This window comes from Phymastichus coffea, unplaced genomic scaffold (genome assembly GCF_024137745.1).
Source record: "Phymastichus coffea isolate CEN01 unplaced genomic scaffold, Cenicafe_Pcof_1.1 PCOF00070, whole genome shotgun sequence".
Taxonomy (NCBI): domain Eukaryota; kingdom Metazoa; phylum Arthropoda; class Insecta; order Hymenoptera; family Eulophidae; genus Phymastichus; species Phymastichus coffea.
The window spans coordinates 674,670-699,384 of record NW_026706881.1 but is presented as its reverse complement, the minus strand read 5'-3'; the positions used below and the strand labels follow the sequence as shown (position 1 = coordinate 699,384).

At 35.0% G+C, this 24,715-nt stretch overlaps 2 protein-coding genes across 2 annotated transcripts; one reads left to right on the top strand and one right to left on the bottom strand.

The window, feature by feature from the left end:
• Positions 1 to 335: 335 nt before the first annotated feature.
• Positions 336 to 1,597, bottom strand: LOC131667767 (large ribosomal subunit protein uL14m). The gene is made up of 3 exons (XM_058941439.1): positions 1,404 to 1,597; positions 982 to 1,178; positions 336 to 744 (listed from the first exon to the last, which is right to left on the bottom strand). The coding sequence occupies exons 2-3, from the start codon at positions 1,163 to 1,165 to the stop codon at positions 491 to 493; spliced, it is 438 nt and encodes a 145-aa protein (XP_058797422.1). The 5' UTR covers positions 1,166 to 1,178; positions 1,404 to 1,597; the 3' UTR covers positions 336 to 490.
• A 17,345-nt stretch (positions 1,598 to 18,942) lies between these two features.
• LOC131667751 (RNA exonuclease 5) lies at positions 18,943 to 21,937 on the top strand. The gene is made up of 2 exons (XM_058941409.1): positions 18,943 to 19,776; positions 19,860 to 21,937. Exons 1-2 carry the CDS (start codon positions 19,134 to 19,136, stop codon positions 21,083 to 21,085), a joined length of 1,869 nt encoding a protein of 622 aa, XP_058797392.1. The 5' UTR covers positions 18,943 to 19,133; the 3' UTR covers positions 21,086 to 21,937.
• The last annotated feature ends 2,778 nt before the right edge of the window (positions 21,938 to 24,715 follow it).

The following is a 24,715-nucleotide window of genomic DNA, read 5'->3' as shown; positions in this document are numbered from 1 at the left end:
AGGTTATGTTAACCGTCTATAAAGGTCAGGTTAAATTGAGGCAAATGTTGAGAACTTCGAAAAAATTTATTCAAAAAATAAATAAATTTGTTGATTTCCATCTTTATAATATTATTCAAAATAGTTTAATAATAAATTCCTATAGATACCCTTAAAATAACACTACTGATACATTATATCTACGAGAAAAATTTTTTAAATAAAAATTTCGACCTAAAATATTACTACTAGCGCTTGTATAATATAATATACTTTCTATTCAAAATTCAGAAAGGAATAAGTATAACTATTTAAATGATTAATTAACATTTACTTTTGGTAACATTGCAGAAAAATTTGTTTAATGAAATATTTGTTTTAAAGTCTGAGTTACAGTTTTAATTACAATTCAATATAATAACAAAAAATGATATTACAAAGAGTAAATATTTATTAAATAATGTTCAATGTACAGATTGAGTCTTAAATTAACAAATTAATTAATAACGATTCATATAAATCTTGAAGCAATGGCAATCAATTTTGTATAGTCTGCACCTTTTGAATGTGTCTTTTCTTTTAATATAGTCCTTAGGATATGAGGAATAGGCACATGAATGCGTGTACCTAATGGACTACCAGTGTCATCTATAAGGACTATGTTATTTGTATCAAATTTGGGTACTTTTGGTTTTTGATACTGTTTCAAACCGACAATGATTCCTTTTTTCTTTTCTCCTTTTATAGCAACCAAGACCCTATCACCTGCAAATCAAATTTCAAACAGATACAGCTGATATATTTTGTAATTTCCAATAAAATGCATGAGCCTAATTACAGAAATGAAATAAAATATACTAAAAAATATTTAAAAAATAATTGTTAGTAAAAATCATGCGCAACCTCAAAATATGTGGTTTTACATCAAAAGATTTACTTGCTACGATAATTTGAATTTTTTGTAAAACAAATCACACTTCTGCAAAATAATGTCTTATTTACCAATATATCCAACTCCTACTTTATTGTAAATGTGAAATATATATGGTGGTTTTCCCTCAAGCATAGCCTTCCTTCCAATTTCGCTGTTATCTACAACTCTTAGCCTAGATCTTCTTATAACTTGATTGTTTATAGTAGAAGTATAAATTCTTCTTGTTGCAATACATAGAGCAGGTAGATTCATTTCAAATGTTGTACTGTAAAATTTTTAATTAACTTGTAAGTTTTTGGTAAAAAGCTAATCATTAAATAAATCATTTTATTTAATTTTTGTATAAAATTTGAGAAATGAAGAAACCGCTATCAAAACTGCTATATTTAGAATCTTTTAAAAAAATTCTTTTGGTAAATTGTAATATTTAATTTAAACTGTTCATACTATTAATTTGATTATTATTAATTGAATTGTTTGATTTGATTACCTTATATAGAACAGTTTTTAGGCTAAATATATTTGGTTAATATCAAATGTCAGTATATTATTTAGAATTTCACACAACTAATACAACAAATATAGATGCCATAAACATTTATTTTCGTTGACTATAGTATACAGTCTAGTTAGTTTTTATTAGCAATAATTTTTATATTCCGAGACACATCCAAAATGACATGAATTCTGACGCATGACTAGACTATTGGACAGCTATCCGTGCGCAGTTAGTTCTATACATGGGGATTTATAAGAGGCGTGTATTTTGAACGAAAGAAAATTCTGTTTTTGGAAATATAGTAATTACTAACTAATTCTTATAATATGGTATATAAATATTGGAATATACCGCTTTCAATTATTAATTCAGACACTTCACGCTTGAATAAGTGACAACTATTACGTTATCATTAACAAATAAATTCTTCATGCATGAGTTTATTCATTGTCTAACAAATTACAACATATAATAAAATAATAAAAAATCATTTATGTTCTCAGATTCATTTATCATATAAATACAATGTAAGTGATTAAAATATTTAATTGAAAATGGATCAAATTAGTACATTACGATACAAGTGAAGAAAGGTACATAAGACAAGAATAGTACATTACGATACAAGTGCGGAAAAATAGATTTTTGTAGCGATTACGCCCGAGCAAAGCGAGAAAGATACACGAGACGAGAAACTTTTTCCCGAACATGTGCCGTACCGTATTTTTTAATATGACGTGTGGAAAGTGCGATTTTCAACGCACGTTTTTTCCCGAGCGTGCGGAAAAAACGCACTTTACGTAGACACAAAATTTGTAAATGTAAACATGAAGCTGATTGACGAATTGTTGCATATAACCATTTTGTTTAGCATATAACAATTCGTCAATCGGCTTCATATTTTTTGAGGCTACGTACCCCAACGTGAATTGAATCGCGACTCCCCCCCCTAGTAGTTTTAAATAGATTATTGGGTTATTGGGTTATTTGGAAAGAACATACAATAAAATTAGATTGTTGTTTTTGACATATATATTAATAATTTTGAAAAAGTAAGAGGGATGCAATTAAAACGAGCAAGGGTTCAATTTTTTGCCTTGTTTCTTTGCAAAAATATTAAGTATTACTAAAGATATCGCAGTTACAAAAAACGAAAAAATTATCATAGTTTTTAATTTTTTTGAGACAACTGAAGGAGTTCAATTAAAAAAATGAGCATTATTGGAATGTTTAATTAGAGATATTTCGAATGGTATTTTTTATTTTCACTGTCCATTACACTTTGTAGGTTAGGGTAAGGGGGGTAATCTGAAGTACTGATCCTTTAAATCTGTACTCTAGTTTAGGTGCAGGATTTTTCGAAATATTAAATTTTACCATTTTTATGACAACTTTTATAAATTTATCACTTAATCTGAGTACTGATCTAAAGAAAGAAAATGAGTCCTTCAAAAATGATTTTTGTTCACTTTAACTTTCAAAGAAGCAAATTAAAAAAAAGATGTTATGGTTCAAGAGACTTTATGATGCCCTTACATGAGATTTTGAAACTTGAAAAGAATAAAATAAAAGTATTTACCGAATACTTCAAAATGATAAATGTTCATGATGCGAACTTTATTAAAACGATTTTGATATCACAGTAAAGAAAACATAATTTCCACTGTTTAACTCAAGCTGCCCCCCCCCCCCCTCAATAAATCTATGACCTCTCACCCAGGCATTTCTTAAGGCACTTCTTGAATCCCAGGAAGTTTCTCTTTCTGGATTGCGAATCACAGTGTGTATGGCAACACCAGAAGAGTTTATATCATTTATATGGATAATACAAATTATATTATACCATTTATACAATTTATCCATTTATATGGATGATCAGCAACGGGGTGGTCAGAGATAAAAGAAAGGGGTCTAAAATTTTCTGCTAAGGCCCGACCAACGACGCCCATGTTAGTGGACGGAAGAAGGAGTAGAAGGTGCAGTGGCTGCAGAGAGAGACATTTCCGAATTCTCGCCCGAACGAAGTCAGTCGACAAGTGGCATGCGTGCGATATGGAGCCAGAGATTAAAGTCGCTTCGATGCAATGCGAGTGCCGAGAACTCGCTCGCCTTTACGAGGCTGTCAAGAACCAAGAGCTCGCTGTCATGCAGCAATTGGTCGAGAAAAATCCGCAACTCCTCAATTAACGAATAGCATGCAACCGCTACTTTTGCGATTTGGGGGTGCAGGCGATCGGCTTCACGTTGTTTCACGTGGCTTATATGAAAAACAACATTAACGCGTACAGACTTCTGCTTAGTGTGGGCGCGGATTTCACGCTGAAGAACTACCAGGGCTCGACATTAGTGCACCAGATCGTGGAAAGAAGTTACAACCAGGATTTATTGAGCGGACGGTTAAAAAATCCATTCCTAACGGTAAATCTGATCGATCATTACGACCATCGCATCCCACAAAACCCGTGCAATCTGGACGGGATAACGCACCTACATGCAGCCTGCATTGGGAACTGTTGGGAGACAGTGCTACAATTATTAATCTACGCCGATGCCTGTATTGTCAATCAAGCTGTCGACATGGATTCACTTTATTTTCCTGGTTACACGCCGTTGCATTTCGCGCTGAAGTTTAGCGAAATGTGCAGTCTCAAAACTATCAAAATACTGTTAAAATATGGTGCTGATATAAATATCCAAGATAAGTATGGACAGACAGCGTTGAACATTCTGCTTGAGAAATATGAGAATATTATGGAAATAGTGGAGATTAAAAGAAATCATTGCCCTCAATATTTGCAGAAAGCTTTTGTTGATAGCGAGAAGATTACTAGCTTCATTCTTGGCGCTTGTGAGCTTGACCATTCGCGAATATTGAAATTTTCCAAGTTGCGCAGTATAATAATATTGTATCTCAATTGAACGTAAAGAGCTACTAAGACTGTATAATTATCTAATTGTATAAGTTCATTGTTTTCGCTACCCTCTTGCATCTCCGTTCATTGCACAGTTGCAATGAAAATTTTGGTAGTTTTAGTGAATAAATAAGTTAGAATAAATGAATAAATATGTTAGAAGTATTTTATGTTACGACGATTTTGCTCGCGAATTATTAAGACAAGGGTAGCAGCGATGTAAGTGACCAGAATCAAAAAGCAAAGCGATTTATAACTGAGAAAGTTCAGAATCTAGAGTCAATTGTTTTTTAATTAGTATATAGTCTAAATTATAAGTTTCGATCATATGAGCTAATCTCATCATTTACAGTACAACTACTGTGTAATACAAATATTCAACGCATCAGTAATATTCTGAATCCAATTATTCTCGATTAGAGATATTTTGAATGGTATTTTTTTTTCACTGTCCATTAGGCCCCGGTCCCATAGCTACGTATGAATGCGGACGGATACGGACGCGAATCGCAACTCTAGTAACATCACTAAAAATATCTAGTTCGATTATTTAGTATCAACACTACCGGTAGTGAGCAAAAGTAACTGTTGTTTAAAACTGTAGCGCCGAACGTACCACATTTAATGTAACGCCTATCTAACCTTTACATTATTGCAGTCTATAGGATGGCAAATGATAGAGAATTGATAGACTTTCAACTACAATTAGTGGAATTAGGCCTTAATTTTATGGAAGTACTTGAATATATGAAAAGAAGAAGAAAATATATATATAAATGATATATATTAATCATCCCAAAAGCTTTTTTTACATTAGCATACTCATCAATAAGCAATATTCATGAGAATTTGAAAAGAAAATTGTAGACCTGACATTTGAACATTAAATGTGGTACGTTCGGCGCTACAGTTTTAAATAACAGTTACTTTTGCTCACTACCGGTAGTGTTGGTACTAAATAATCGAACTAGATATTTTTAGTGATGTTACTAGAGTTGCGATTCGCGTCCGTATCCGTCCGCATTCATACGTAGCTATGGGACCGGGGTCTTACACTTTGCCGGTTGGGGTAAGGGGGGTCGTAAAACCAAGAAATTCTGAGTGTTGCCAACTTCGAAATTCAAAATGAATTAAAAAGACATAATTCCTTTTGTACGTAGCCTCAAAAAATTGTCAATGTATACATGAAGCCGATTGACGAATTGTTATAACAAAATGATTATATGCAACAACTCGTGTTGTTTGAATTATGTCTTTTTAATTCATTTTGAATTTCGAAGTTGGCAGCGCTCAGAATTTCTTGGTTTTACGCTTGCTGCGTGCGATTGACGTCTGTATTGGAGAGGCACCCTTATGAAGGAGATATAATTGCATAGTAGTAGAATAGCACCTCTGGCGTCAGTTTCAGTTATTATGTAGCTAGCGGCCGAGCTCTTCAGCCCTGCAGTCGACGTTATCGCAGAGAATCTGTTGATGGCAACTGCGTCGCATACATCGTACTCAGGCATTATTTGGTTTTTCTCTCTCTTTTTTTTTTTTTTTTTATTGAGGCAATTTAATTCGACAGAATTATTATGCTAAGTACAATACGAACACATTAATTGATACAGAAGGATTGTGCATGTCTCAAGTTGCCTTTTCGTGTTTATGTGATTTCGTTCATTACAACGCAATTACAATGAGAGTTTACAATCACATAGAAAAGAGTATAGGATTTTACAGGTTTTTACGCAAGGGTTTAACAGAAAGACGTTGGAGGTGAGTGGTGGGGAGAATTTCATTTGTTGTAGATTTTTAAGAAGGGTTGAGCGGGGAATATTGTACAGAGGACAGAGCCAAAGTATGTGATCTAAGTCTTGTGAGTCATGGCCACACGAGCAGTCAGCTGAGGTAAGGTTTATCTTGCTGAGAGAGGCATTTAGACTATAGTGGTCCGATTGGCATCTATTTATGGTGGTGATGATTACCCTCGGTAAGTTTAAGCCGGAAAACCATGGCTTTGATTGAGGCGTAAAGTATTTTGTGAAGTATTTTTCACCTTTAGTTAGAGATTGTGCAATTAGAATGGAGTTAGTATTTTCAGTGGCAAGTTTCTTGTGTTTCTCTCTAAAATCAGTGTGTGGAATCGTGAAAAGGTTGTCAGGGTTTGACAGAGAGGCTTTTTTGGCTATTTCATCGGCAGTGTCATTGCCTTGAATGCCCGAGTGAGATGGGATCCAGAAGAAATAGATGCTGTTCGGGCTGAGTTTGGAAAATTCGAGAGTTTTTCTTTTGATTTCGTATATGTAGGGGTTGATTTGAACTGACATTTTGGCGTTTTTGAGAGAGAGTAAGGCACTTAGCGAGTCAGAGAAAATAGAGTAATTGTGGGCAGGGTTTTTTAGAGCGATGTCAATAGCTAGCAGAATGGCGAGACATTCGGCGGTGAAAATGGAAGCAGTATTGTGCGAACTTATGGAGGAGGATATGTTCAAGGCAGGGCATATGCAGGCGCTGCCGGTTGAAGTAGAAAGCGGAGTCTTGCTGCCGTCAGTGAATATGGCAATCGAGTTATTTTCTGCGATTATGTTGTTTATTTCAGTGTTTGGGTTGATGGGCTTTTTTTTAGCGAGATACCGAAATTTGTGTCTATGTTCAAGTTCTTTATGATTGAGTCGTAGTCTTGTATATGCATTTTGTAGTTGCTGCTGGAGTAAATGATATCTTCTAAGTCGCGGAGTTCTCTAGTGCAGATAGAAATGGTACGTACGTTATTTGAGAGGCGGTGGTTGGGGTTAAGGAGCTTCCTTTTAAAGTGTTTGATTTTTTTACATGTTGGCAAATTAGTGTTAGAGATTATTTTGGACAGGTAGCAGTTACACAGAAACTTTGCGCGCTCTTGTAGCAGGAGTAATTTGGATTCAGCAAGAAGAATGTTAGTAGGCGTGCTTTTGCGGAAGCCAAGGGCAAGTCTGATTGCTGAGAATTGGATCCTTTCGAGCTTTTCGATTTCTTTCAATTGTGTGGGGAAGTAGATAAAGCTGCAGTAGTCGAGACAAGAACGGACATAGCTTTTGTACAAAATTAAAAGTGTGTCGGGGTCGGCGCCCCACCACGTACCTCTTACAAACTTGGTAATATTGAGGGATCGAAGGCATTTGGCTATCACGGAATTGATGTGGTCTTTAAAGTTGAGCTTGTAGTCTAAAATTACACCTAAGAATTTTACAGAATGGCTGGATTGTAAAGTGACATTATCGACGACGATTTCAGAGGAATCTGGAGGGGTATTTTGGTTGTTGAATTGTATGTAGACGGTTTTGGTTACACAGAAATCAAGACCTAGTTCAGAAAGCTTAAGGTGGATTGTCTTTATGGTTTTTTCTAGCAGTTTTACGCGGGATTTGATTTTTTGACTGAGATAGATAGCGATATCGTCGGCGAATTGAGACATGTTGACGCTTTTTGGTAGGCCATTAGCTACGCATGATACATAAATACAGTAAAGAAGAGGGCTTAGCACGCCTCCTTGCGGTACGCCACGATTGACTGTTCTGGTGGCAGAGCCCAGACTGTCAGTGTGAATAATTCTGTCGGTAAGAAGGAATTGAACGAATTTGACGAGATTAGAGGGGCAGCCAAGTGAAGCTAATTTTACAAGTAAAAGATCTATTAGCACTTTATCGAATGCGCCACTGACATCTAGGAATGCAGCCAGAACACTATTTTTATTTGCGAAAGCCTCTTCGGTGTATACTAGAAAATTGGTGAGGTTGTCAGTTGTGCATTGGCCTTTTCGAAAGCCTGTTTGACTGCTAGGAAGAAGGTTGAAGTGTTCAATCCACCACTGCAGCCTGTTCTTCAGCAGGGTTTCGAAAAGTTTACATAAACAGGATGTGAGCGCTATAGGGCGGACATTCTTTCCATCGGACTTATTTATAAAGTGGATGAAAGAGTTTTTCCAGCTGTCTGGATAGCAATCGGTTGTGTGCATTTCGTTGAAAATATCTAGCAAGACGAGTTTATATTTAATGGGGAGGCATTGGATAGTATCGAAATCGATTCCATCAATTCCAGGGGACGACTTAGAGTTTTTACTTTCGAGGGCGACATTGAACTCAGTAAAGTCAAAGGGAGCGCTGAGAAAGTCGTTTTCGTCGCAAACTGGCAAGTGGCTTGGGTCAGTGGAGCACCACGGGGAGCTTATTTTGTTGAGAGCAGATTCAATTTTAGATTGAGTTTGAAGGTTTTCAGAGGTGTGATCCGGTTTTGTTTTAGCCCATTTGTTTTTTAAAATTTTGCTAGAGTGCCACACGTAGCTACGATTAGATCTGAAGTTAAGTGAGCTAGCAAATGATCTATAGTGTAACTTTCTTTTTTTTTTGAATAAGTTAGTAGCTTGAGCGCAAGATTTTTTGTAAGATGTAAAGTCGTCGAGAGCTTTAGTAAAACGCCAGCGTTTGAACGCGGCTGTTCTGAGTCTTTTAAATTTGTCACACTCTGAGTCCCACCACATTACCGGGTTGCGATGAGTTTTGTTACAGACCGTTCTTTTTCTGGGGGAATTGTTTGCAATAGCCTCAGTTATAATATCAGTAAATAGGTTATATTTTCCATCTGCTGGTAGTGAATTATATTCATTGGAGAGAAGATAGACAAAGTTGTTTTCGAGGCTAGTGTTAACTTTTTCCCAGTCCGTTCTAACTGATTTAACGTTGAATGACTTTTTGCGGTAAATGCTTTTAGTAACTGTTATGTTGATGTGAATAGGAATGTGGTCCGAGCCCCAGGAGTCTTTGGCTAGTTCAAATTTAATTTTGTCAGCAATATTTGGACTTGAAAATAAGAGGTCGAGGTTGGACGCGAGAGAGCCTTGGAATCGAGTGGAAGTGTATGTGTTATGGAGAAATAAGTCAGATTTATTGATACTTTCTGCGAGTCTGTCGCCGTTTGTGTCATTTTTTTGACAGTTCCAGCCTTGGTGGTGAGCGTTAAAGTCACCTAAAAAAATTGTTGAATCATTTTTTTCGGCATTATTTAGTAGTGCATCCCATTGCGCTTGGGTTAACGTACTACCCGGGGCTCGGTAACAAACAATTACATTTAGTGGAGGAGAAATGTTCGTTAATCGAATGCCGGCTATTTCAACTGTTGGGTCGGGGCTCTTGAGGTCGGTGAGTTCTGTGAAAGCTAGGTTGTTGCGCAAAAGTATGAGAATGCCACCACCAATGGCATGGGAGCGATCTTTGCGAAAGGTCTTGTATCCCGTGAAATGTTTTTCTCTTTTTATTTATTTATCTATCCCTATAATCTTTCTTACTCTATACTTCGTTATAAGTAATAACTATCTTACTTTATATTACTTCTATTTTTTTTTAACTATCTTTTCCGTTTTTCTCTAATCCCTGTATATTTCCAATTCTGTCATCCAAACATAACCTCTTACAGGTGGCCTCTGGCCACCATGCATCTTTTTCTAACAATTATGATTTGACTTCTCAGTTTAATCCTAGAATAATTATTTCACAAATGGGGCGAAAAAATATTAACAATAACAAAATTAGTAGTAAGTTCAAGAATAAAAGATTGAACGAAGTTCAATATAACAATCATTCAAAAAGATGTAAGTCTCAAAGTGATGGAAATATCTCTGAAGATGATGATGATTCACGGAGTAAAAATATGTTAGTTGAAGATTCAACTACTGAAGTTATAGTTACAGAGCTAACTAGTAGCATACCAGCTGAAAAATTTAGTGTTGTGATACCTAATAATAATGAATTGATATGAGTTGAACCCTGGCATGCCCTAGGTGGCATGTCAGCACTATTAAAATTTATTTGAAATGATTTAGAATTGATGGGAATTATTCAATTGAGATTTAACCCGAAAAATCGTTTTTATTTAGTTTTCTGAATTTATGAACAGATTATTAAATGATTGAGGTTTTCGAAATGACACTCACGTATTTGGGAAAAAGCCTTGCGGCATAAAAAACCCATTTATTTGAACACAACACAAAAAGAAAAATGAGAAATCAAAATATCAGATGATAAAGAACTCGCAATTAGAATCGAATGTAAAACAAAAGAACAGACGCTTTCGCAAGAGGTGACGTGACGGGTCTGACTCGCTCGCACGCACGCATAAAAGTCTTTGTAGAATCGCACACAAAATGGCGGCCTCTTGGCCGTACTACTATACGCGGCGAAGAAAGCGCGCGAAATCAACGACCTCGTGGCCGTATGACACGCTCTCGACGCACGCTCGAAAAGACAGCCGGCGATCACGTGGTCGGACTACGGCGCGCGGGAAAAGCGGCGATCGCGTGGCTTTTCGCAGCCCGCACGCGCGCGCGGAAAAACCGGTTGCCTCGTGACAGCACGCACGACACGCACGACACGCACGAACGCGACCCGAACCCGGGGAGCTCCTGCACACCGCACTCACTCACACTTGTGGAAAATGATGGCCCGCAGGCGCTGTCGACGTGGTCGACCCTGGTGTTGGCCCGGAGGCGCTGCCGACGTGGTCGGCCCGTGTGTTGGCCCGAAGGCGCTGCCGACGTGGTCGGCCCGTGTGTTGGCCCGAAGGCGCTGTCGACGTGGTCGACCCTCGTTTTGTTGTTTTGTAGATGGAATTTTCACAGCGGATTCGCTCGCGACCTTGATTACGATACTCGCGTCGCGGTACGCAGTACGTTTTTCTGCGATTTTCGAACTTTCCCGACGCGGGAGATCGACGGGTGCGATCTCCTTTGTCTCGCGCGAAGGCTTCCTCACGTTCTGGTCGTGACCTACTGGCTTAGAAGCGCGCGCGAACTCGTTCCCTCCCCTTCTTTTCGCGCGAGGAAGAAAAGACGAACGCGCGCGCAAGTAAGTGGCGCCGCTACTTCGGGGCGCACCCACAAGTCGCACACACACACATACGCTCTCTCTCTCTTTCCGTGACGACGGAACAAATAATAATAACAACAATAATAAGAATTCCCAATCCATTAAATCTGATAAGCTTGTCGATAGCTCCCAAAACAGTTTGATCTCTCCCACACAAGCTATGAGCATTCCCAATCCTGAAGTTCACTTTGCCAAAATAGGTAAGCCTGCAAATTCATTAAACACATACTCACCAACAAACGCTGGCCCATATATAGTCTTCATTGAACCTTTGGATAAAACTTTAACAAAATCAAGACTGAATGCCACAAAAATTGGTCAACTTCTTGCTAACTCATACGGTAATTCTTTTTTTCCTGGCTGTATTCAATCCTCTGGTCCTCAGAAAGTGTGCATTTCACTTAAAACTAGTCAAGCTGCAAATAAACTTATTCATGATCCTAAATTGGCTTCTAATAACCTCAGAGCTTCTATATATCTCTCCCGTTTAATAAACAAGGTCAAATAAAGGATGTTCCTCTTGAATTCTCAGCCTCACAACTTTTAAACATAATCCATTCTCCCATTCCCATAACTAAAGTTAGGCGACTTCATCGTAAAGGGATCAAACCTGATGGCACTATTGGACTTATTCCTACTCAATCTGTTAAACTTACATTTGATGGTCAGTCTCTACCGCCAAATGTATACATCTACTCTGCAAGTCACCCAGTCTCAACTTATATGCTTCCTTCCAAGATCTGTTTCAATTGTTTCATATTTGGACATCTCAAGAGCGAATGTAAAGGCAAGACTCTCTGCCGTAATTGTGGCAGACTTCAACACAACACCACGATCGACCCAACGAATATATGTCCTCGACTAAATGTAACCCCTGTTTGCATTAATTGTAAAGGTGATCACTCACTCACATCTAACAATTGTCCTGAATACTTATACCAACAAGATGTTAGAAAATTTGCAGCTGATAATAACTTGTCAATCCAAGAGGCTCTTAATATTCAATTTAGGGACTCTCCTCCACGTTATTCCTCTAGATCTTTTGCAATCTTCAAAAAAAAGAAAACTGCTCACAACTCAATGCCTCCTCCCACTATACCAGCTCATTTCCCTTCTCTTCACTATAACCCACCCAGTCTACAACCACTAAATTCATATCCCTGTCCATCTTCTCCTAACTTTTATGCTACCCACAATCACTCAACAAATTCAACAAACTCAAATACCTCCAATGTTCACTTCATTGATCAAAATAATTATCCCCACTCCAATCACTCCAAACACAGAACTCAGGATATCAACTCATACTTTTCATGTGTATCTCCTCAGTCTCAGCAACATTCATCATCCAATTCTTTTCCTTCTTCACCATCTCAAATGAACTTAACTCAACCATCAAGATATAACACTCAAAATATAAGGTCCACGTCATCAAATATACAGGACAGAGTACGACGCGAGAAATCTATGTCCTTACCTTCGTCTCCTGCCTACCCATCTTTTTGCCCTCTCAATGTTGTTAATGGAAATAATTCTCCGTCTTTTAATATTCAACCAGAACTAGACTATGGTGTGTTTGAAACTCCTAAAGATGCCTCACAGGCTTTATTCATACTATTAGAGATAACAAACAAATTTATTTTACCTTTAATTGCTCAATCCGATGCTAATAATGCAGCTAAACTCAAAGACCTCCTAAGTTCTATTGTCAAAATATGCTCAAATGATGGCTCACACAACTAAAAATACAAAGATTCTTCGTATTTTTCAATGGAACTGCAACTCTTTTTTTCAAAGGCGCCCCTTTCTCGAAGGCATTTCCGATGATTTCGATGTATTTATTCTTCTGGAAACAAAAGCTAAAGAAAAATATGAAATGAAATTGAGAAATTTTACTTTTATACGCAGAGATAGACTTGATAACAATGGCGGAGGCGTTGCAATAGCTATTAAAAATGACATTTTATTTAATATTGAAGAAATAATCCCTAACTTTCCTGAAATTCTAGAGACAATAGCCATCACAGTTAAACTCAATAATACAGACCTTACTATTGTAGCAGTTTACAGACCACCAAAGAATCATTTTCCTATTTTGAACTGGAAGTCTCTCATAGACTCAGTTTCCCACTATAAATCCATCTTCATTGGAGGCGACTTTAATTGCTATAATGAAGCTTGGGGTAGTACAACCACTGATAATATAGGACGTAGTCTCTATGATACATTCATAGACAATGACCTTCTTCTTCTCGATGATGGATCTCCAACCTTTATCAATAAGATAAATCCAAACAATCCTACCCATTTAGATCTTTCCTTCACTTCACCGCAATTATTTAATCTTTGCGAATGGTCTGTCAGCGATGATAACCTTGGCAGTGATCATTATCCTCTGCTCATTAACATCGGTATCCCACATCCCTCCCCACAATCATCACCAAATTTGAGATATAACCTTAGAAAATTTAAAAACACATCTAACTGGCTACCCTTCAGTAATTATCTAGAAAACATAGCTTTTGATTTTACCTCCAAGAACATCTCGGATAACTATGATCATATCATAAACACTATTCAACAAGCCGTTGAACACGTATTCTTTCCTCGTCGACCATCATATTAGAAACAAGGCAATAAAAAAAAAGAAACCATGCACTAGAAATCTCAATGCTCCTTGGTAGGATACTAAGTGTGATGAAGCCAATAAATTAAGAAAAAACGCATTAAAGAATTTTCGTCATAACCCGAGATTAATTAACGAACTTATAACTGCAGAAAGACACGCTAAACAGGTTTCAAACAGGCAAAAGCCTCGTCCTTCTTAAAATTCTGTGAAACAATAAACCCATCAACCCCAATCGCAACCATATTTCAAACTATTAAAAAATTCCGACATCGCTCTTTAGGAACAAATCAAGCTCATACCAATATCAAAAATATTCAAGCTCAAGAAGCCATGATATATTCAATCTGTCCAAGTTCTTGTACTCCTAACGACTTTCCTCAATTTTTTATTGATGATGATTCAACTAATGCTCATTTTAATAAACCATTTACTCTTCTGGAGATCTAATCTGCAATAAAATCATGCTCATATAAGCTAAACTCTGCCCCAGGCCTCGATAAGATAGATTATCGTATACTATCCAATATACCTGACAACGTAATTGAAGAGTTGTTAAATTCCTTCAATGAAATTTATTTTTCCTTATCTCTTGGCCGAAAGTGCCTATTTCCCGGTCTGATTTCGCTCCAGGAAGAGGGACTTTTACGGCCTGTTTGGGAAAAGCGGCGCTGATTGGCTGTTTGGGAAACGCGGCGCTGATTGGCTGAAATGCTTTTTTCTATCCAGGCGCGGAAAGGCTTCGGAAAGAGTGTCCTTTGCGGCGTTTTTAAAAAATGTAGACCCCTGATAGGCAAAATTAGAGTTTTTTTTTATCTTTTGACCGAAAGGCTAAGAAAAGAGCGCTTTTTACGGCGTCTGTAAAAATGCGGGGGTTGGCTGAAAGATTTTCTTGCCAGTCAAACCAAAGCTTTTGCTACTGTACGCCTACTTTACTTGCTACTTTACTTGATAACAAAATCAATAAAGAAAATTGAATAAAATGTACTATACTTGTAGCTTTATTGAATAAAATACTTTCGTTTTTCATGCCCGCCCTGACCAGTAAAACCTCGGCTTCGCCTCGTTTTTACAAAAGTCAGGCGGGCATGGAGACACCTAACCGTACTGCAGCTTGTAAAATTATTATTTATAGTTGATTATATGTGAAATAAGTCATATAACAAATGAAATTGCCGGACTAGAAATTGGGAGCGAGACTATGAATGTTGAGCCGGATTGCATAACAGGAGGAAGGTCGCTAGAAGGACAAAATCGTTATTATGTACACATCATATTTATTGGTTGCAACCACAATAAAATAAATACTTCATCCTTAACTCGACAATACTACTTTCAGTCGTGTGTCATTAAATTAGACGATAAATAACAAGTTGATAATTTAATCATAAATAAAATCCAGAACAAATACTCGAAACAAGATATGCGGTTTCGTCAATTTACATACAAATAAAATCTGTGTTATATTCAAGTTCAAACAACATTTAAATCCAATTACGGAGATTATAACGAATGTGTCCTTACTTTAATTCGTAATTGAAGAATGATTGCTCGCAATGCTCGGCTTTCTTGTACCACACACGGATATATATATATTGAAATCCGCAGCCGCCACGTGGCTCGATACTTGCGAGGAAAATAGTACGGGCCGGCTAAGCGTCGTTACCTCCAATGCACGATGATGCGAGATGTTCGATGGAGAATACTCAGCAATGGCGCAGTTCTTGATTAGATCTCGTGGACGATGTCAACTAGCGTGAGAGGCTTGATGTACGAGGCGTGCTCAAGGTGATCTTCGTCCAGCGAGAAGTGTCGTCGCGCAGGTCGGAGCTGTTACCTCGTGTGTGGCGGCCGAGCAAAGAAGAAGGAGCGCTGCCGTAGCTCGAGTTTTATAGCATGCTCGAGTTTTGGGATTGCGGCAGACCCACATGTGACGAACTGCCACGTACACATGCGAATATGATTTGAGTTATTCAAATCATCAAATCGATGCGTTACAAGCTAGACCAGCTTAACATGATTTAAGCGGAAAGTAAAAAGCACGCGCAGCTACATGGAAAGAATTTCATGTTGAAATGACTAAGATAGCTTAGTAAAAATTTCAGTGACGCCCAGTAAAATTTTCAATCATAAAGTATGACGACTTGGGGTTTCCCCGGATTTTCTCCAAATGTTTTTTCTGTACGCTATAGAGCAGCGGCATTAGACGCGCGACGCGCATGCGCAGCTGTCATTCCCGCACACTCGGTTAGCCTCTAAAAGTTTAGGTATTTCAACTTTACAGAACGATCACCATAATTTTTACTCTCTCCGTGTACACGGCACTTTCGGCCAGGGATAAGGAAAAATAGTATACGACACACGGCCAGATAATTGGATGCCCAGGCGTGCGTAATATGACGGGCTCGCCTTCGGCTCGCCCGTCACTTACGCGCGCCCCGGAAATCCAACTTTCTGGCCTAGTGTCGTAATGTACTATTTCGGGCATCTTTCCTCAAGCGTGGAAAGAATACCTAATCTTTTTTATCCCCAAATCGGCTAATAACAAGTTCAGACCAATTTCTCTCACCTCGGCCCCTTTAAAACTTTTTGAGAAAATGATTCTCACCCGCTTATCGTGGTGGCTTGAACATAATATCAAGCTTCCACTCTCGCAATTTGATTTCCGTAAATCAAGATCCTGCTTAATTAGACAATTTATCTATCCTAACCACCAAAATCTATACTGGCTTTGCAAAAGGCCTTTACACTGCTGTAGCATACCTAGACATAAAATCCGCTTTCGACGACGTCGATCCTACCTCACTAGTTCATCTATTGAGTTATATAGGCATTCCAAAGTTATTATGTAAATTTTATTTTAACCTCATATCAGAAAGGCGCATCTACTTTAAAATTAATGGTAAGATTATTGGTCCCTTCTTAACAAGGAAAGGCGTTCCGCAAGGTAGTGTTTCCAGTCCAACTTTATACAGTATTAGTGTTAGCCAACTTATTCTTATTCTTACAAACTGTGAATGCCTTCAATTTGCTGACGATATTGCATTACATAATTACAACCGCCCCCGACCCTAATATTGCCCTGAAGATCTTAGAACGTAATTTATCTAGAATCAATATATTTCTCAAAAAAATTGGTCTATCCTTATTGCTTGAAAAAACCAAAATAGTCATTCACACCAACAAAGTCGAAGATCTCTCAGACTAATCATTAACAATAAACTCAACAAAAATACCGGTCTCATCCAACGCTAAGTTCCTCAGAATGACGTTAGACAAAAGCCTTTCGTGGACTGCTCATCTAAATTATTTGATTGGAAAAACCTCCTTAGGCATAAGTATGATCAGATCGCTGCGCACCACTTGGTGGGGTGGCCATCCTAGATCGCTACTACTGATTTACAACGCAATTATTTTTGCTACTATTGATTTTGGTCTTTGTTGCATTCCCCGTAACTCATCGAATTTTTTCAAAAAAATTAACATTATTCAAAGACGTGCTCTTAGGTTTGCGCTAGGTATGAGAAATTCAACCCCCAACAGGATTATCTATGCTGAATCTCGAATTCATCCCGTACATCTGAGACAAAATAAACTTTCCTTCAACTATATTCTCCGCTCGCTCTCAATCACCAACCATCCTTCTATTTCTACTATTTGTCAGTTAGCTGATTGTACAACCAACAGCTCCCCTAAATATCTACGCACTTTTCCTCTTCTTACTGCATACTTAGAACTAAAACCATTCCGAAATAAGCTATATTCAAGCCCCATCCCTCCTTGTTACGTTTTGTCTCTTGAAGCTCAACAATCCAAGCATACATTATCTTTGATAAAGGTTCTATTATTGTTAAGGCTGACAATCCCGACAATGAATTTAATATACAATTTCATGACCTTCTAAACTCTCATACCCCCTTCTATACTGATGGATCAAAAACAGGTCCTGGGCTTTATGTCGGATTAGCAATTTATAGTCCTGAACCTCTTAATGTTAATTTATAATTTAGGATAGACTCTCATGCTTCTATATTCTCAGCCGAAGCTTTTGCAATCCAGCTGACACTGGAATTCATCATTTTAAAAAAAATAAACAAAGCCATAATTTTTACTGATTCGTTAAGCTGTCTTACGTCCATCTCACAAAATGGATGCATGGTCGAGTCATCTCACATCACAATTTTTAGAATAAAACTTCGACTTTTATTACTACTAGAAAATAATCAAGAGGTCATCCTTGCTTGGGTCCCGAGTCACAAAGGTATCTCTGGTAATGAAATAGTAAATGACTCTGCTAAAAAAGCGATAGGTACAGGCTTTTCCCCATCCCTTCTCTTGCCATACACCGACTTCCAACAGTTCACCAATGAGGGCTGTAAAGATCGCTTCTTTGAATATTTATTGAACACCGATACTAACAAAGGGTTACAATATTTCCAAAATTACTTTAATAAAGCTTCAAAACCTTGGTTTTTTAATAATTGCCATTGTAGAACACAGATAGTTTCCATCACTCGTATGAGAACAAATCATTATAATTTAGCTTTTAGCCTTCACAGAAATCATTTGGTAGATTCTCCCATTTGTGCCTGTGAATCAGATGTAGAAGACCTTAATCATGTTTTTTGGTCATGTGAACGCTTTGTCGAACAACGTAAAATATTACTACTCAAACTTAACAAATTGAAAATCTATCCCCCTTACACTATCTCCCAATTTCTTGCAGATCCTAAACCGCATGTCATTGACCTTCTATGTAAATTCCTTAAAAATTCAGAAATATTTCTTTAACTTTTTCTTTACTTTCTCTATTAAATAACATTTACTTCTACTTCTATGGTCAGTTCATCTATTCTCGCCTTTCTTCAACACATTTAATACTTACTTACTTACTTGCCTTTTCTTTTCTTTCGCTTTGCTCTACCCAAATAAAATGCCAATTTGAATCACGCGCGCAAACGTAACAAGTCAGTTGATGGCCGTATGGGACACAGCTCGCTATACTGCGAGTCGACATCAGAGGTCCAGAGCCAACGAATACTACAGAACAGAACAGAACAGTTGTCAGTTATCCACTATTCAACTATATCCACTATATCTATGGTCCACGGCAACGGCATATGATAGGCAGTGTTTGCTAAGTCATAGAATAACCTTTTTTAAACAATCAGATTTCACCGTATAACACATTATTAATTAGATTTATGTATGAATCACGGATCAACATTGTTATAATCATATTTTTTTTTTAGTGCAATAAGTCTTATATTATTATTATTGTCCAATTATAAGTTATAAATTTACTAAAATGCTAGATTCTCTTGACCCTCCAGAAAGTAAAAAACCTAAGCTTTCTGAAGAAGAATTGATCATATTGAAAGAAAATGTAGACTTTCCAGGAAGTACAGAAAACAAAAAATCTAGACTTTCTGGAGAAGAATTTATCAAGTTGAAAGAAAGTCTTCGTGAAAGGAAGAAACGATTCTCAATTATTCCACGACTGCGACTACTATCAGCTGGTGAAAATGCTAGCCTAACAGTTAACGTTGACAGTCAAGATCGAATACCAATTTTTTTAAATGACGTGCAACACCTTCTTATGTACTCTATGCTTGGACATCATGCAACTTATGTTCCAGATAGATGGTGTAAATTAGATAAATACAATAAAGTATCTCATGCTGTAGTACTTATTGTTGATGGATTATCGGTTAGGCATTATTTGTTGAATGAATCTAAATTCTGTTATTTAAAAGCTAAATCAGAGCACAGCTTAGAACTAATTACACCAGCAGCTTATGGTGGATCAATTGTAGAAGAACTTGCAGCTGTACCATTCAGTGGAAGTCAAAAGAAAAATCTTATTAATAAATATGGATCTTTAAAAAATGCAGTAAAGGTTAATGGTGATATTATTAAGCTACTGAAAAAAATTTTTCCTATGAAATCAGGTATAAACATTATAATTTTAAAAAATGGAAAAATCTTTTTGATAAACTTTATTTTTGTGTTTGTTTTTTTTTTGAAATTTTAGCTCCAAAATCAGAGAAAGGTGACAATAGCAATATTGGATTACCATCTACAGATCAATTTTCAAGAACTGAATTGATTCTTTCACCATATCAGCTTATAGAAGAGAATTATCCTATCCCATTAAAAGGAGGTCTTGCTAAAAAATATGTAGACTATGTATTAACTAAAGATGAATATGATGAGGTTAATTCAAAATCACCAATGTTTGGTATAGACTGTGAGATGTGTAGAACCACAATAGGTTGTCTAGAGCTTACTAGGGTATCCATTGTTGATGAAAAATTAGATATTGTTTATGATACTCTTGTGAAACCTGATAATAAAATTACAGATTACCTTACTCAGTACAGTGGTATTACAGAAATGATGTTGGAAAATGTAACAACAAAGTTATCTGATGTTCAAAAATTTATCAAGGAATTTTTACCTGCTAATGCCATACTTGTTGGACAAAGTTTAAATTCTGATATGCATGCTCTGAAAATGATGCATCCATATATTATAGATACATCAGTAATTTTCAATATCACTGGAGATAGGTATCGTAAGACAAAATTAAAAACTCTAGTTCAAGAATTTTTGAATGAAAATATACAAAAGGGTAGAAGTGGTCATTGTTCAACAGAAGATTCTCAAGCCTCCATGAAATTAGTTTTATTGAAATTAGCAAATAGTATATATTTTGGTGATAGTATTCTTATGGATCAATGTCAAACATATTCATATGAATCTATGTATAAGAAAGATAATAGAAATTTTCATCAGAATCAAAAGCAAATGACTACTTTTGGCTCATTAATTTTCAATCATGTAACAAAAGTTAAAACGAAAACTGCAGCAATTTTTGGATGTACCGATGTTCTGAATGATTATTCCAAAATTATGAAAAATTCTACATTAAATATAATGGAAGATAAAGAATTTGGAAAAGGGGACAATGTGAGACTTGCAGTGGTGAATAGTAATAAAGAAGCTGTCAGTAGATGTAGTGAAGTAGCTATGGAGCATGCTTTAAATTTTTGTCATGTAAAATTTAGTGAAGATCAGATTTCAGAAGAGAACTTGGATAAAACTATAAATAGTGTAGATAAATGGGTAAAGAAACTTTGGAAACATACAGCTTTCAATGGTTTGATTTGTGTAATTTTTAGTGGACAAAGTTCTTCAAATGGAGCATGTTTCTTAAGTATAAAAAAAAACACAGATATAGACTTGGAACAAGTATGATTTTACAAGTAAAAAATTATAATCAATTTTATTATTGAACTGATGATAAATTATTCACCATTGTGAATGACAATTTTGTATGTATTTTAAAAAACTGTATATATTAGATAAAACGACAAGTTCATAAGATCTTTGAGAAAGTGAAATAGTAAAAGTAATCTTCTAGAAAGTTTTAATTTCTAAATATTACTGATCATTGATTTCATAGTGCTGTAAATAATGTAGTTTAAACATGAGCATTATATTGCATTACTCATTTTAAAACCTAATAAAATTTTATTTTATTTGTTAAAAGTATTACTTTTATTTACCATTTTGTACTTATGATAAATTAATACAGGCATTTACAGTTTGGTAACACGTGACATAATAATGTATCTTTGCCAAATTTATAAATAAATTAAAGCTCCCCCTCAATGTCCATAGATATATAGTTAATGGAGAAATTTTGTCGCAATTTCCCTCCAAACATTTGTCTAAATTAAAAATCAAAGATGCTCGAAAAAATTATCGTTAAGAAATGTTCATATCTAGTTTGTGACTAATCATCTTGAAATGATTTGAGCAGTAGTTTCTACATAAAATAATAAAAAAATCAATGATGTTCCAGAGTTAGCTTGATTGTAAAGTGCGAAAACATTTTGTTTATCCATCGTGAGTTTAAACATAAATAATAGCTAGAAATTATAGTTGACTTTTTAATTAATTATAAAGAAACCACTGTTCAAAATATTCCAAGATTGATGTCTCACTTAAGGTATGATTATTTTTTGAAGAATTTTTTCTAGCACCTTTGATTTATATATTTTAGGCGAACTATTGGAGGTTAAAGTCACAATCAAATTTCTCCATTGACAGTATATCTATAAATATTAATGGAGGGGATCTTAATAAAGTTATTAATTTATACTAATAAATATACTTAATATACCATATCATATTAATAGGCCTTGTTATTTAGTATATTTTTTTAGAATTGTTTGTATGAGTTTTTTAAGTATTTTTTAAGAAGCTTCATAATCTTAATTGGTGTAAATACATATTGAAATAAATTCAACGTTCTATTTTTGAAATTATTAGTATATTATTTGAAAACCTATAACTTTCTGTTAAATTTTAAAAATGAGAAAAAGATCTTTAAATAATATTTCCAGGAATAGTAAATTGCATTTATTATACCTGAGGAAACCTCAACTCTAAACTAGAAGATTATCAATATTATGCAAAAGAAAGCAAAAAATTTAATGGGTAATTTTACAAGATACAATAGTAAATAGTAAATACTAGTACTGCATACATAAACCAGTAAAAATGTAACACATTTTCTTAGAATAGAAAAATTCAATTAATCTTACTGCTATAACGAAGAACTAGAAAAAGTGTTGCAAGTTTTCAACAAGTTTTCATGTCGAGATTGAAATATCTCTATGATATTTATGCAGCTTGTGAAATTTATGCTGCAGGAATGTTACAGAAATGGTTGCCGCTATATTTCTTAAATTTTATTCAAATTTTCAAAATACATTGCAATAACTTTTACTGTAATATGTCTATGGTTTATTTTGCACAGACATATAAATATTACAAAAATTTTTCAAAGAATTACTCTATAAATTTTTCAACATTACAAGTTTTTCCCTAATATTTCTGTGGCTTTTCACGAGCAAGTAAATATTTCTTCCATGAAATTAAATAATTACTAAATAGTAATATTTTGAAAAATATTTGGAAAGTCGAGGCAATGCTTTCAAAATATATATTCAGGAAATATATTCCCATGTTGATTCTTTCAACTATGAAAATGTTTTAATAAACGTTCTCAAGTCTTTTCATGGAATAATTTGTTCGATATTTCTACAAAGCTTATAGACAGGTTCTAGGTAATGTTTTTGATGTAGGCAATGAATATTTTAGTGAAATATTTCTGTATAAATATTACATAAAAAATGTCACTGGTATTTTATTTATTTATTTCTTAAACATTTTACAATATTTATACCGGATTTTTATGAAAAATTTCATATTTATATCTTTTTAATAAAATATTTTATACTACGTGATATATTGCTCAAATCTATTTCCCTTTAGAAGCTTTGTTTGGATGAAAATTTTTTTTTTACCGAAAATCACTTTAAAAGTTTATTAAAGTTAACGCGGGTCTAAAAATGCAATCATTACGAAATGTGTGTGTGTGTGTGCGCGCGTGTGTGCATGTGTGTGTTATGGGTATATGTGTCATCAATAACTGAAATTTTATACGGTAAAATGTCGCGTAAAGGCTTTTTGGATGTGTTTTTGAAGGGTGGAAAAAAGATTCATTCAAATAAATCTATCGAGTAGTTTGGTCATAATCACAATTATGTAATTATGCAATTATGTAAATTATGAAATTTAGTTTTTTTCAATTTTGTTTGGTCTTATATATGGGATTTATTAAATTTTGTGTTAGAATTTTGTAGTAACTTTATTTTTCTTTCATTTAAAAAAATTATATCTTTGGCTAGTCCCGTTTTAAAGTTACGTTCCAAAACGTTTAAAAAAAATCATATTTTATAAAATAATGCATGAAACTTTTTCAATATTTTACTAAAGGTCTGATATTATTAGTGAAATATTCTATAAATTTTAAGTTTTTGTATGGATTAGTTTCCGTAAAAGAATATTTTTTCTAAAAATAAATCTTTTATTTTTGTGATAACTGGAGTAAATTGAATGAAATCGACTTGAAATTTCGTACAAATATTACTAATCATAAGCAATGAATCGAGTTCTTATTGTACAAGTCATTGAGGCCATGGAAATGAAAAATAAATATCAATGAAAAAAAAATTAGAAATCGAATTTGTTGACGAGAAAGTTAACCACCAATGAGTTAGCAGTGTTTGTTTAATATTTTGTAAAAGTAATTTTGTTAAAACTTTATATATCACTAAAAGATAAAATTATTCAATTATAGTTAGTAAACTATGAAAATATTTAGAACAAAATTTATGCAAATCGATTAATTTTCCATTATAGAAAGAAGATTAATTTTGAAGTAATATGTCAACATTGTCATTAAATATTCGGATAAAATCTTAAATGAGAATAGTCAATTAATTCAATGTGACAAAATAAAATAGTATATCGTGAGATGGCATCGATTTTGGCTAAGTAACTGAAATGACGACACTTCGAGTGGAGTAATTAACAATCTTATAATATGTAGTATCGAATTTGGCATATAATAGATATTTCATTGAGCGCTCTGTGGAAAAAAATATTTGAATCTAATAATGCGTAAGTTGGTGCATTTTGAATTACCGATGTATAAGTAGTAAAGTTATATTTAATTGTTTTGACTTAGTGTTGCTCTAGTCCTTTTTTGTTTATTTTAAATACAACTAGAAACTAAAAAATACTACAATTTTCTATTAGTTGTTCGTATAAATTAGTTACGTAATAAGAATAGGTTTTTTATCATGTATATAGTAGAATTTATATTGAGATTGGCGGTAAAGAGCGAATTGGAGTGAAATTGGTGTGAAATGAACCGACAAACGATCATCTGATCTATGTTGAGTTGGCTGATCCGCATCTAACTTGTTTGCTGTGTTTCTCTTGTTTCTCTTCTCTTGTTTCTCTCTCTTG

Bases quoted from the DNA above. Each gene is read 5' to 3' on its own strand.
- LOC131667767 (XM_058941439.1), bottom strand. From the start codon at position 1,165: ATGAATCTACCTGCTCTATGTATTGCAACAAGAAGAATTTATACTTCT. The intron at 745-981 runs GTAAATAAGACA...TTTGATTTGCAG, and splicing joins AGTAGGAGTTGGATATATTG to GTGATAGGGTCTTGGTTGCT.
- LOC131667751 (XM_058941409.1), top strand. From the start codon at position 19,134: ATGCTAGATTCTCTTGACCCTCCAGAAAGTAAAAAACCTAAGCTTTCT. The intron at 19,777-19,859 runs GTATAAACATTA...TTGAAATTTTAG, and splicing joins AATTTTTCCTATGAAATCAG to CTCCAAAATCAGAGAAAGGT.